This window comes from Saccostrea echinata, unplaced genomic scaffold (assembly GCF_033153115.1).
Source record: "Saccostrea echinata isolate AGI-Se365-2 ecotype Australia unplaced genomic scaffold, CSIRO_AGI_Sech_v1 ptg000006l, whole genome shotgun sequence".
Classification (NCBI taxonomy): domain Eukaryota; kingdom Metazoa; phylum Mollusca; class Bivalvia; order Ostreida; family Ostreidae; genus Saccostrea; species Saccostrea echinata.
This window is the reverse complement of record NW_026889755.1, coordinates 7,704,833-7,718,408: the sequence shown is the minus strand read 5'-3', so window position 1 is coordinate 7,718,408 and position 13,576 is coordinate 7,704,833. Positions and strand designations below refer to the sequence as shown.

The following is a 13,576-nucleotide window of genomic DNA, read 5'->3' as shown; positions in this document are numbered from 1 at the left end:
CAGGAAACGACTGATGAAATGTTGGAATATTTACGTACATCGTGATGAAGTATTTAGATTTTAATGTATATTCACAATCTATCGTTTGGTGGCATACAGTAAACACATGAACATAGGTGATTGAATCATTAGAGAACAAAATCAAATGAAAACAGATTGATCGATGTGTACTACCAAATTGATAAGTGCTATTAATACCACTGAAACGTTAATTCTTAAATAGTTGTGATACGTAAGCAATTGATCAAAGGCTTCATTAAGAGTATTGGATTCTAATACGTTTAAGACATTCAGGTTGTAAGGATGCCATTGTTTTACTACAATTTTCAAAAACTGGAACATTTTGCAAAAAGACACAGAACCTAACGGTTCTTCTTTGAAGTGTCGGATCCAAGTAATTAAAAGCTTTGGCTAATTGATGTTTGATTTTGAAACTACAGTATCATAGTATTTTAATGCAAAATAAATACTTAAAAGGAAGGATTATTGTGTTTAAACGCAAGGATTTTTGTAGATATCTACAACCTACAATGTAGCTGCTACGTTAGACACTACAATCTTGAACACAGCCCTGGTGAACTAAAAAATAAAGACAACCATTGGAGCATTTAGATTTTATCCATCATTTTTATCACAGTTACGCTTCTGATATTGCAAACAAATACAACTAACATTGTTTGAAGGATGTAACAACACACTGATCATTTATGCAAAAAGTCTCACAATTGAACCTTAAACTACATCCTATGCATGTTGACAATAAAATGTTTGTGTAGATCATTTGCATACAGTGTCATTCAATAAAAAAAAATAATAAAAAACATAGTACATTTATTTTGTGTTTTAGCTGACATTATCACTTGTTACATTGTAACAGAATCTTCACAGTCACACTCATGTATTATACTGACTACATAAACTGTCATCAACATTGACCTATCTTTGAATGGCTTCAATGTCTGGTCATTCACTTTTTAAACTGTAAAAATTTGATTTGGTTTTACTAAATAAACTACATGTACTTTCACTCTCCTTGTCTTTGCTTTGGGGTATGTCTAAATTTAATTGGCTGAAACTTTCCAAATTTTCCTGACTAAACATGAGGCTCCCTTCAACCATATCTTCATCACAACCAGAAAATGGCTGCTTAGCCAATAAGCTCATTCCATCTTCAGAAAAATCTTCACTACTTAGAGGAGGGGGTTCTCTGCTGTAAAACCCTGCTTTCTCTAGACTGAAGTCCTTTTCTTGGTATAGTGATTTCATGCATTGTTTATTATTTGGAAAACTTTCCTTGTTATGATTATTAACTGAGAGTAATGTTTCATGGGAGTCGAAATGTTCTGAGAATATCTTAGTTTCTGAAAAATCTAATAAATCTGTGGATGTTTTATAATCATTATTTTCCAAGACTTCATTTGATTTATCTCCCTTACGTGACTCTTCAGCACTAAGAGCTCTCCAGTCTGTGGAGGTAGAATTGAATGTAAGAAGTTCCTCAGACCCAAGATTCTTCATTTCAGCCACTTTCTTGCCAATCTGTAGAAAATTTCATAAAAAGACAATATCATAACTTAAAAATATAGACCATATACATACATGTGATAAGTCAAAGACCACAAAACTGTACAAGGGCCATAAAAAAACCGGAATTTGGGTGAAAAAACTGTACACTGCCTATCAAAAAACGGTACAAAAAATGGTATAAAATATCGCTTAAATTCTTCTGAAATTCCAGCGTAATCATTGTAATAAACATCTTATATTTTATACCTACGAAGATCTGGGTCAGATTCACGTATATTAAGTCATGTATATCAACTTTAGAAAGTTGGCTTAATTTTTTTTTTCAATCAAGTTACGCATACAAAACATTAACAGTAATTAAGTACCCCTTAAAAAATAAAGCTACCTAAAGGGGTATTTGATACGGATTTATAGCAAGATAATTATCCCAATTGGCAGTTCACACCTTCGCACGCGATGGTTTGTGTACACTACACAATTATCAGAAGGTCAAGTGTGAAACACAGGTGACGTTTTTCAGTGTCTCGCGAGCGAGAATGAGAGGAAAATGGCGGCATTTAGAGAGAATTCAAAATACTGTACAAATTTTCATATTCCGTGAATTTTGGTGTCCCGCCGGTACACGATGAATGGGCTCAAAAAACTGTACATTTTGCGTACAGCCGGTACATATCACATGTATGCATATATCTATTTTGAAATCTTTCTTAACTATATCATATACATGTATCTTATTTCTTAACATTTAAACTAAAATTATTTATATTAAGGTATATTTGATAAATTAAAATGTATAGCAAGCATTAATTGTCTTCTTTTTTTTAAAATGAATATTGAATATAGTGGAATACTTCAATTAACAACCTTGACATCTGTCTCCTTAGCTATACTGTGCAGAAGCTCTGCAATCTAAATAAAACCAGGGTTTAAAAAACAAACAAATTATCACATGAATGAAAAATATTAAATAAATGAATAAAAAGTTAATATAAATCATTTAAATATAATCAATTTTAATGTTTTTTCTTTATTTTCTCATCAAAATATTTCATGCTTAATGAGTTCTTCAAACTTTCACATGCCTTTGATTGGACGGCTGGGTCTGGGTCATCTTGGAGCTCTACAAGAATAATCTGACAGTTCTCTGGACTCTTTGTTATCAAATGTGACAGGGCCTTCACACCTACAAAAGATGAAAAATGATTATATTTAATTTGAAAATGATACTTTTAAAAATAAACTATCTACATGTAGACATGTAATAATAAGAAACCATTGCATACTGTATACAGTTAAACATCATTATATCAACCCAAAGGGAAAAAACTTTGAGATATGCGAAGGTTCAACAAGATATTGAGGTTGAAATACAATAAAAATAATAGTGGTTGGTACTTTAAAATCAGCATGATATTTGAGATATCAGAGTCTGAGATACCATAGTTACAATTGTCTTACCTATGTACTTGAGGACATAACTTTCCTCTGTACTTGAGGACATAACTTTCCTCTGTACTTGAGGACATAACTTTCCTCTGTACTTGAGGACATAACTTTCCTCTGTACTTGAGGACATAACTTTCCTCTGTATTTGAGGACATAACTTTCCTCTGTACTTGAGGGCATGACTTACCTATGTACTTGAGGGCATGACTTACCTATGTACTTGAGGGCATGACTTACCTATGTACTTGACGACGTAACTTGTTGAGGAGATGAATTTTTTCACTTTGCTACTTGCCTCACTCAGAAGTTCTCGATGAGGCACAATATTGGTGATGGTCACAATGCATTCATACAAGATTGCTGTGATAAATATTTAAGATCCACTCTTAATAACCCAAAGACATTTTTGATTATAATTATGCAAAGAAATGAAGTTAATTCTAATAATACTCCAAGAAGGGCAATTCTAGAGAAATTATGAATCATTATACATCAAAGGAAATGAACCTGAAATAAAATTGAACTCAACTCATTTCTAATAGAATTTTAAACTGGATTTCTCAGATATTTGATGTTACAAAGAATTACTCTGTACTATGGTATAATTTTACCAATATTACAGTATAAAATATGCCCATTTACATATTAAAAACCTCTGTAGCAAAAATTCTACTCGTATCATTATCAAATAGTCATCTCTATTAGCAAGTAACTACAACCTTACCATAAGTCATTTTCTCTCTCATGTCAGTTTTATCCAAGACATTTCTTAGCAGGGGGTACATGTCTTCACTGTTCCTGGAAATTTAAGTTGAAATTTACCTTATTTGCAAAGCACATTATACATATTTTACCTTTGAAGTTTCTATTATGTTAAATTCTTACATTTTTTAAAAGACCTCTCTTTGCTAGTGAAACAATCTTTTTTCCAGAAGGTTTAAATAGTCTAAAAATGGCTATAACCACCAAGCCCTCAAAATCAAAGACAGAAAAATATCCTTAACAAATACAAGCTTTACTTTTTACTTCCTCTACCAAGAACTGCCAAAGCTCTCAGTATGTCAATCTGTAACCATGGTAATGGGTTGCCATGGTACTCAAAGGATGATGGGAGGCTCCTGTTCATTAGCTGCTGTTGAATTTTGATAAGGTCAGAGGTCAAGTTTGGGCTGTTCTGATTTCCTCTCTAAAAGAAAATAATTTTCAAAACTTTTATTTTTCTGATTTGTATATACATGTATCTTTAAAAACATATTTTCTTGAGTTTATCTTCAGCTACAAATTGTAAGTATAATTATTTCTTAATATCAATTATTGGATTGATTGATTGATTGTATGTTGTTTTACGTCCCATTCGAGAATTTTTCACTCATATAGATGTCACCATATACCGGTGAAGGGCTTCAAATTTTGACCTTTACTCGGCACTCACTCCTGGGCCATTGAGCAGTGAGGGATCTTTATCGTGCCAATGCCTGCCTTGACACGGGGCCTCGGTTTTTAAGGTCTCATCTGAAGGACCCGCAACTTTCACTTCAAAGTGCTGAGCGCATGGCGAACGAACAGTTACTACCCATTTTTTATTGACTTAGGTCAGTCGCGGCCGAGATTCGAACTCATGACCTCCCGATCATGAAGCAAGTGCTCTACCGACTGAGCTACTGTGAATGGTATCAATTATTGGAGAGGGGGTGTTAAAATTCATGATACAGTTGACCTTTGGTATCTCAAACAGTAACATCTTGAATACCATGGATATGTTGAAGTGATAGGGAGCCCCAACCACTTTTTTGCTGTTTTTTAAAATCTAAATTCAGTTCAACTTCGTTATCTCAAACACCAATATCTCGAAAACCATGGATATGTCCAAGTGATTTGGAAGTCCCAACCACTTTTTCTGTAAGTATTTTCCCCTCAATGTCTGGAATCCTTGGATATCTCAAATTATTGTTCTCAGTCCCATCGAGTTCAAGATAACAAGTTTGACTGTACCTCAAAGCTTTTTGGATATCTTGATTTTTTTTAAGTGTCAACTAGTTTGAGACAATGGGGTTTGGCTGTACTTGTTCCTTGAATATAATTCTCTCATGATTATGTCTCTCAGTTGATTCGATACGCAAGAGCATGCTCTACATATGAACAATTTCTAAAAAGAGGGAAGCTACTGACAAACAATTTGTCGAAACAAGGATATCAACAGTCTCATTTGAAGTCATCTTTTCGCAAGTTTTTTGGTCGATACAATGACCTTTCATTGAGTCAAATGCTGACTGACGTTTTTCATACTAATTGTTAAACCATTATTTATACACTGAACTGTCTACGGATTTTTCCAGTTTTTGTTTCCCGATCATGACAAGACGGGTGTGACCGGTCGGCAGGGGATGCTCACTCCTCCATGGCACCTGATCCCACCTCTAAATTTTCAGGTCCGTGTTTGCTCTGCTCCAAATTTGTATTGTTTCATTGGACTTTCAAGATTGAATATTGTTCATTATCTTCATATTTCATTCATGAACTATCGAACATTTAAAATATCAGAAATCTACCAAAATGCATGTACAGGTACATCTTCTCTGTCTTATCATATCTCTCCATACAATTACACTAATTAGCCTAGCTCAAAATTTATTAAGTATTTTACAAAAGAAGCAAAGGGGAAAAATTTCAGCTTTTAGGGCCATTAGCATGGTTCTCAAAAACAAATAACCTTGAACAAACCTAATCTGTCTTAACCTGAGCAGTTCTAGTTGTATCTTGACCCCTATAGACATGACCCCTGGATCTTTGTCATACAGAAGCTTTTTTATGTTGTCCTGTAGATGGCCCTGGTAGCTGGGGATGGTCCTTATAAACCTCAGGATACAACATGCTGCCTTCATTCTCACCAACTCACTTTGAAATTAAAGTTATGAAAAAGTCACAATGCCAAAACCAGTGGCCCTACTCCCCAGTATTCCCTACTGATTTAATGTTACTGTGTACAAGGAAATTTTCACTCCCATTTTATTTTTGCCCCTTTTGCCCTTGTTACTGGTAGGCAAATTTGAAATGGGGCAAATTTAAAAAACAAAGCATTATTTCTTTGACAAAACTGTGTCTGGGTGAATTTAAAATGCTGCAAAATTGTTTACAAGTGTGAAAGGGCAAAAATTAAAAAAAAAAAAAAAAAAAGCGAAAATAATCCTGTATACAGTATAAACCTATCAGTTTGTAGCTCAATTTTAACTTCCCAATAATGATTTCTTATTCATATCCACTTCAATTGGATGAATGTCTGGATGTTTGGATTAAGGAGACACTACTGTATTTTGCATGCTATCTTTTTTCTATCCATTGGCAAGATAAAGAGAAGATGTCTGGATTAAAAACACACCACTTTACTTTGCATTCTCCAAAATTTTATTCAGTTATAATTGTCTGGATTAAATAAGTGCCACTGTACCTTGAATGTTACCTATTTTTTATCTGGCTGAAGATGTGCAGATTAATGAGACAACTGTAACTTTAATGATACAATTTATTTTAAATCAGATGAAGCATAGTCGAGATTAATCAGGCACCACTGTACCTTGGATGCTGTAATTTATCTTGAACTCCAGACAAATACATGCTGACGTATTCTTCCCTCGAGTTGACAAGATGACAGACAGCTGACAATGCAATACAGTTATCCAAAATGTTAGTCCTATTCAGGTCCTGTAAAAGAAAAAAATCATTAATGTTTACAAAAAGGCTCATTCAAAAGCAGGCTCCAGGGCCATAAAACTTACATTTATAGATGAGCTCACTTTTGATCTCAGTCTCACTTTTCCCTTATACATTCCTTCAGTAAAAGTGAGACTGAGATCAAAAGTGAGCTTGTCTAAGTTTTATGGCCCCGGATCCAGAAGTCCTAATTCAGTTTGGACTGGGACCTCAAATTTGGCTTCTTTATAACTGACATTCTTTATATCCGTATAAGGAACATAAGGAAAAGTCTTCAAAAATTCCTTATAACAAAGGTTAATTCCTTATAAATGAGTTCTTTATAACCAAGTTTTACTGCAATTGTTTTCCGGGGAATTTTTGTTATGTCAGCATCTATTGCGTCACAAATGTTGTTCAGCTCCTATGAAATACAGTAAAACATGCTTATAGGAAACATGCTTACAGCGAAGAGATTTTCATTCCCTGTGGATTTGAAATATTTTGTGAACTTAATGGTTTATAATGAATTACATTTAAAATGAAGCAAAATCGTCTATCCCTAAAACTGTTTTACTGTACATTGTTTACCTAATGACTCTCTCAAAGAAAACTTTGGAAGCTAAATGTGGATTAATGGTTTTTTAATGGTTAAATATTTCTTTTCCAGCAAAATAAGGTCTTTTGCAATTGATCTTCCTCACAGATTATGCCTTGCAGCAATTTACTAAGAAATATTCTTTTATGGTGGAGCCTCGTTATCCCAGATGCTGTTATCTGGATGTTTCACCTTCAGAATGAATTTTTGAAGGACAGAATTAACATTTTTATATACCAATTATAGAAAGGTTTGGTACAGTAATTCAACTGCTCCATTAATCCACATTTTTTACTTTGAAACACAATTAAGTGTGTGGTTTAGGGAAGCTTGACTCTACTACAGAAAGGAATAAGCCCAGGCCTGGGTTGTCCCTAAGACCTGGGGGCAGGGAAATTTCCCCGCCTATAATAATGTAATCCCCCGGTTATTCTGGTATTCTCCCTCAGCCTCCTCTTAGGGGAGGAACCACAGACCCCCTTCTACTTTTTTAATGTCCCCTGCTATTTCAAATCTTAAGAACAACCCTGCCAGGCCATCATTAATTTTTTTTTTTGTCTTGATGAACTCTGGGCCACAATTTTCAAGCTGGATAGGTTTTTTTAATTATCTACACATTGATAATCATAATAAAGTCACAAACTAAAAAATCAATAGATGTTTTTATTATACGCGGGACAGCTAGACAGATTTAATAATTCTTGCTGTCAATCTAAATGTTATTGCTATTCAATCTAAATGTGTTTTTGAAATGACATGGACAATCTGTATTTCTTGCAAAAGAGAACAAATATATAAAATTTAAAGTACTGAAAAAAAAATGATCGGATAGGAGCAATTTTATAATATAACAAAGAATATTTTAGAATATTACAAACAACTTGTTCAGACATTTAAAATATTAATCTGAATACATAACACAGAAATTTATTTCGAGGCCAAATCAGTTGTTACCTTGAATATTTAATACAATATCGAATGAGACGTTCCTTACCATCTGAATGCTACTCAACAAAAAAAGAGATAGTTCATGATCTGAGTGAAGGAGCAACATGGCTGTGGTGTAACCTGTGTATATAAAATTAATTATAGTAATTAAGGTATTCAATGTATAATAAAGGGATATTGAACAATTTTAAATCATTTTAAACTAGTTAAATATATATTGCTAACTAAAGATAACCATGAAAGTGAAATGAACTAAATTCACATAACTGATAACATATAAGAAGCCGGCTATTTTGCACCTTAAACATTTTTGAAGAGTTATCTGCCCTTGATGAAAAGAAGAAAATTTTAATTTTGTCAAAATATATGTGGTAAATAATTCATTTTATTTCATATTTTAATAAAGAGAGAGTTTATGCATATTTTCACCAAGAGATTTGTATGAAGTTCAAATTACTTTTCACAATATCTTAGTAAAACATGCACTGCCCATAGACTTCAATGTAAAAATCAAGGTGCAATTAATTGGACAATAATCAAAATTTTGTAAATTCCTTTGGTGGAGTATTTTTATTTAATAAACCTTCAAAATGCTACCATGATCAAAAATATCGGACCATTCATTTATAGGGCTGTGTATTGAGCAAAATATTTCGACACGATACAATACGATATTTCATAAAGCGATATGCGATATATTGGATTCTTTAAAAAGTCTATCAAAAAAGTCTTGTATATCATTTAATTCATAGATTTGACAAAAACTGGATGTTTTATTACCAAATTGGAAGTCCATGTCTCACTGTCTTTACAAAGTACACTTCAAATTCAAACTTTTAATGATTGTAAAACTAACATGATAAAATATAGTTGTCTATGTATTTTGTAATAGTTATTTAAGATGTGCTATCTCCTTAATGTTTATTTCATTATTGATCATTTTTAATTCAAAACAGTTAAAAATAACCTTTCAAATTGGTGACTGAAATTCCCAACTTTTTCACAGAATTATAAGAAAAACTGCCTGCCCGATACATATTGGAAGTTATTTTTCGATACGATACATTCCTGAATATTCGATACGTATTGATTAATCGATATATTGACACAGCCCTATTCATTTATTAGATACAAAATATGGTCATTATACATTGAATACCTTAAGATATTAATTTACAGTGTAGCTTTGGTATCTTGAACACCAATATCTTGAATACCATGGATATGTCAAAGTAATTGGAAGTCCAAACCACATATTTATTTCTTTAGTATTTTAGCCTTGATATCTTGAATCCTCAGATATCAAAGTTTTTTTCTAGATTCCATTGAGTTTGAGATAAAGAGGTTTGACTGTATGTCAAATGTAGGTCAGATCCAGCATGCAAAGCAAGTTGGGTAGCGTTCATCCTAGATGCACAATCCATGTAAGTTTAGTCCAGGTAGGCTTATAGTTACTGGGAATGGACCTGCTCCAAAAACTTTAACCTGGTCACTCAACTGGATAATGTAGGTCAGATCCAGCATCGAAGCAAGTTTAATTTGGTAGTGTCCATCCCTAGATGCATCATCCATGCAAGTTTGTCCAGGTAGGAGTTATAGTTACTTGGGAATGGACTTGCTCCTAAAACTTTGACGGGGACACTGATGCCAACGTTGGGGTATAGCATAAGCTCATGTCGACTTAATCGAGGTAAGCTAAAAATTACTGCATTTCAAACTTTTGACAGAGAAAAAGGGAAATCTGATGAATAAAGATAAATCATAACCAAAGGCATATTTCAGATGCTCCAACCATGTCTTACACCAAAATCGTAAGGGTTGGCAGCTCTGCTTTTTTCATTGATCGATATAAATGACAATTATGTTGTCCAGTCGGTCAAGATTGGATTCCAGATTACTGAGGATTGACTGTAAACAAAGTATCCCCCACCCACCTGCCCCTCTCATAAAATTCTGCTAACCCCTACTTTTGAATATACAGTCAAATCTTATTATCTCGAACTTGATGGGACCAAGAAAAAACTTCAAGATATCTGAGGATTTGAGATATTGAAATATATTGATAGTAAAATACTTAAAGAAAAAGGGGTTGGGACTTCTAAATCACTACGACATATCCATTATGGTATTCCAGATATCAATGTTCAAGATACTGAAGTTCAACTGTATTAAGTAGGATGTTTATATTTTTCTCCTTCAGCATGTACAAGTAAAAATTTACAGTTGCTAAAACTCAGAAGAGAAAATGAACAAAAATTTTACAAACGGAAAAAAAAAAAAATTCATTTTTTCATTCATTTTCATTTAAAAATAATTTAATTCTGGTTATAACGCGGTATTTGATTGGATAAAAAATTACTTTATATCGTGTAAATTGGGTTGCCTATGTCACAATGACTTGTGTTAAAAACGTATCGATCCGCCTGACGTTACATTTAAATTTTTTACAATTTGAAAACAATTTTTAAGGGTAATCACCTTTTTTTTTTTTTTACACTAAATGAATGAAAATTAAATTATAAGGAATGAAATTAATAGCTACCCAATTTATCTGGTATAAAGTGGGTTGGAACAGTTTACGCTTTTTTATAAACCGCTTCGCATTTATAAAGCGTAAACTGCTCCAACCCACTTTTTACCATATAAATTAGGTAGCTATTAAATTCATTCCTTAATTATAAATTCATTTTTTTTTTCATTCATACAAATTTTATACCTATTCTTTTCTCTAATCCAGAGCCCTGCATTGCCAGCATTACTGGGTAGATGAGACCAAAAGAGACATCATATCCAAGTATGTGACAGAACACGAGACGACATAGATAGTCATACACCGAGTCCTACAGTAAAAATAAACTTTTGCAAATTGTGTATCAAACTCCATGCAGTATTAATGAGGGTAAAGATTTCTTTTTAATCATTAGATAATCATTAGATCATTGGATAACTCAGGAACTAAGTTAATGTACATCTCTCTTATAACATATGAAAAGCAAATTAAGAAAATAATTGGCATGATGCTCCATAATTGATGTAAATTACACAAATACATGTATAGTCAAACCTCATTATCTTGAACTTGATGATCTTTGTAAATGTATGGCTATTTAGTATTAATATTTTATTTTATTTTATAAGCCCAGGATGGGGCTACCTAAGTATTGAAAGAAAAAAATTAAACAAGTAAATTTGTAGCAGCATGCCATAATGTTTGGTAGAGTATAATCTGAGATTCCTGACTCTAACCCCTGCTTTTATATTTTGACATGTGCACATGTCAAAATGTAAAAGCAGGGGTTGGAGTCAGAGGAATCTCGGATTAGGTAGAATAATGAAGAGAAATCTTAGGTTTTTCAGTATTGACCTTTTGATTGACCCCACAAAGGGAAACACCTTTCACAAAGTGTGGACTGGACCATAATATCCCACCTGTAAAACACCGTTTTTCTCCAAGCTCTCTTTGATTTGCTCCAGTTCATGGTTGACAAATTCCTTTTCCTCCTAAATTATCAAGATGCACTTTTTAAAATTCATCATTCATTTACAGGCATGTTTAATCAAGTAGGTTGCTGAGTTGGGCAATCGCAATAATGGCAGTCAAATATGAAGTGGGAAAATTACTAATTGCATTATAGTGTATGTGAAGGAAAAAAGAGAGAAATCAAGTCTCAGAGAGAGAGAGAGAGAGAGAGAGAGAGAGAGAGAGAGAGAGAGAGAGATTACCTCCAAGCTACGACGTCTGCAGACACTTTTAATAAAGTCGTGAAATCCCGGGTCAAGATGATCCCCGGACGCCATCAGAGAACAATTTCAACAATCCTATTGTATATCGTCTTAAAACGCAATGATAGTCCGTAATCATCCATACCCTCTCAGGCCTCTGGAGACAGGAGAGTCACTAACAACAACTTTCATTTTAACCGGAAGTGAAGTGTGGATAAAGCGTACAAGGAATTTGGTAGGACGAATCTTTGACACAAGAGAGAATAAATACATGTATTTTTAACTGTTCCAAAAAAAAGAAAAAAGAAAATGTGACAGAATTTTTTTTAATGGATCGAGAAGCTGGGTAATCATAAATATTCTAAATGCATATAATAACTCTAATTCACTGGCTGATTTAGAGGGGACGTACGCACCCCTCCCACCAATATTCCCTAACTTAGCTAGGTTACATGTGTATTTAGAGCTTCTTAAAGTAGCCCTAAATAAGTCTTATTTATAAATAAGGGAAAAAGAAAGGGTAAAACTATCATGATATTTAAAAAATGTGCATATAAAAATTTGTTGGAAACAGATACAGTCATGTACATATATTCATAAGATTTGCAATTGGTACTCTTGCATGACAAGAAAATACGTATGTCCGTTTTAGCTTTTGGGTAATCCATGGGTGAACTCAATAAAAGTGTAATTAACGCTAATTATTGAAAGTCCCCTGAGACTGATTCCAGAAAACTGATCGCAACAGCTTTGAAAGGGGGGGGGGGAGGTTACATCTAACTATAAAATAGAGAAGAATTTACTGGGATGACTAATCAAGGTTACATGTACATATACATCATGGATTTTACTTGATTTCAAGCAATAAATATTTTGGGAGAAATGAACTCCCTATGTAGCAATTTCCACAATACAAACCTGGCTAGTTGATATCATATAATTCTTGAGATATTTGAATGCTGAAATGTCACTTGTCTCAGATTTTTTTTTTTTTAAAAATAGATCTTTTTCTTTACTAAATTTAGAAAATGAAGAAGAATGGCTTTTATATATATGTAAAAATGAAGATCGTCGATCGGCAAGAGTTTATATACATTTCAGATTCCGATGCTGATGAAGTAATTATGGAAACTGAAAAATCTTGAAATTTTTTTGGTATGAAATACTTTGATATGCTGTTGTAGGAAATTAAAGAAATATATGACATCATAATATAGTCAAAACCAGCGAGCATATTTTTTTTTTTTTAAAAATACACATTGGTCATCATCCAGCAGCGGCACAAAAAATCCTTTCTAACTTCTTTTTTCTAAAAGCTTTTTCTATATGCAATTTTTTATGCTAAAATTTCCTTAAAATATTTGCTACGGAGGCTAATTTTTTAATCAGGAGCACCAGGACTCAACCCCGGACTTGCTGGTCCCCTAACTGAAATTCCTGGATCCGCCCCTGTGTATGATATATAGCGCATATGTGCTTGTATGGGTCCAATTCAATGTAAGACGAGGAAGCTGCACGATCGACACTAACATTAGACATCTTCGAAATAAGTTAATATATATATGGGATTTTTTTTCACTTTTAGCAAGAAATTGAAAGATCTGGGGTCATGAAACACCCCCCCCCCCAAAAAAAAATGTTCCGCGT

General features: G+C 33.3%; 1 protein-coding gene across 1 annotated transcript; it reads right to left on the bottom strand.

The window, feature by feature from the left end:
- Positions 1–626: 626 nt before the first annotated feature.
- Positions 627–12,037, bottom strand: LOC133180488 (AP-4 complex subunit epsilon-1-like). The gene is made up of 12 exons (XM_061315002.1): positions 11,930–12,037; positions 11,636–11,707; positions 10,923–11,046; positions 8,253–8,326; positions 6,545–6,672; positions 5,710–5,868; positions 3,993–4,157; positions 3,698–3,771; positions 3,211–3,333; positions 2,610–2,710; positions 2,392–2,436; positions 627–1,539 (listed from the first exon to the last, which is right to left on the bottom strand). Exons 1-12 carry the CDS (start codon positions 12,002–12,004, stop codon positions 964–966), a joined length of 1,716 nt encoding a protein of 571 aa, XP_061170986.1. The 5' UTR covers positions 12,005–12,037; the 3' UTR covers positions 627–963.
- Positions 12,038–13,576: the final 1,539 nt, after the last annotated feature.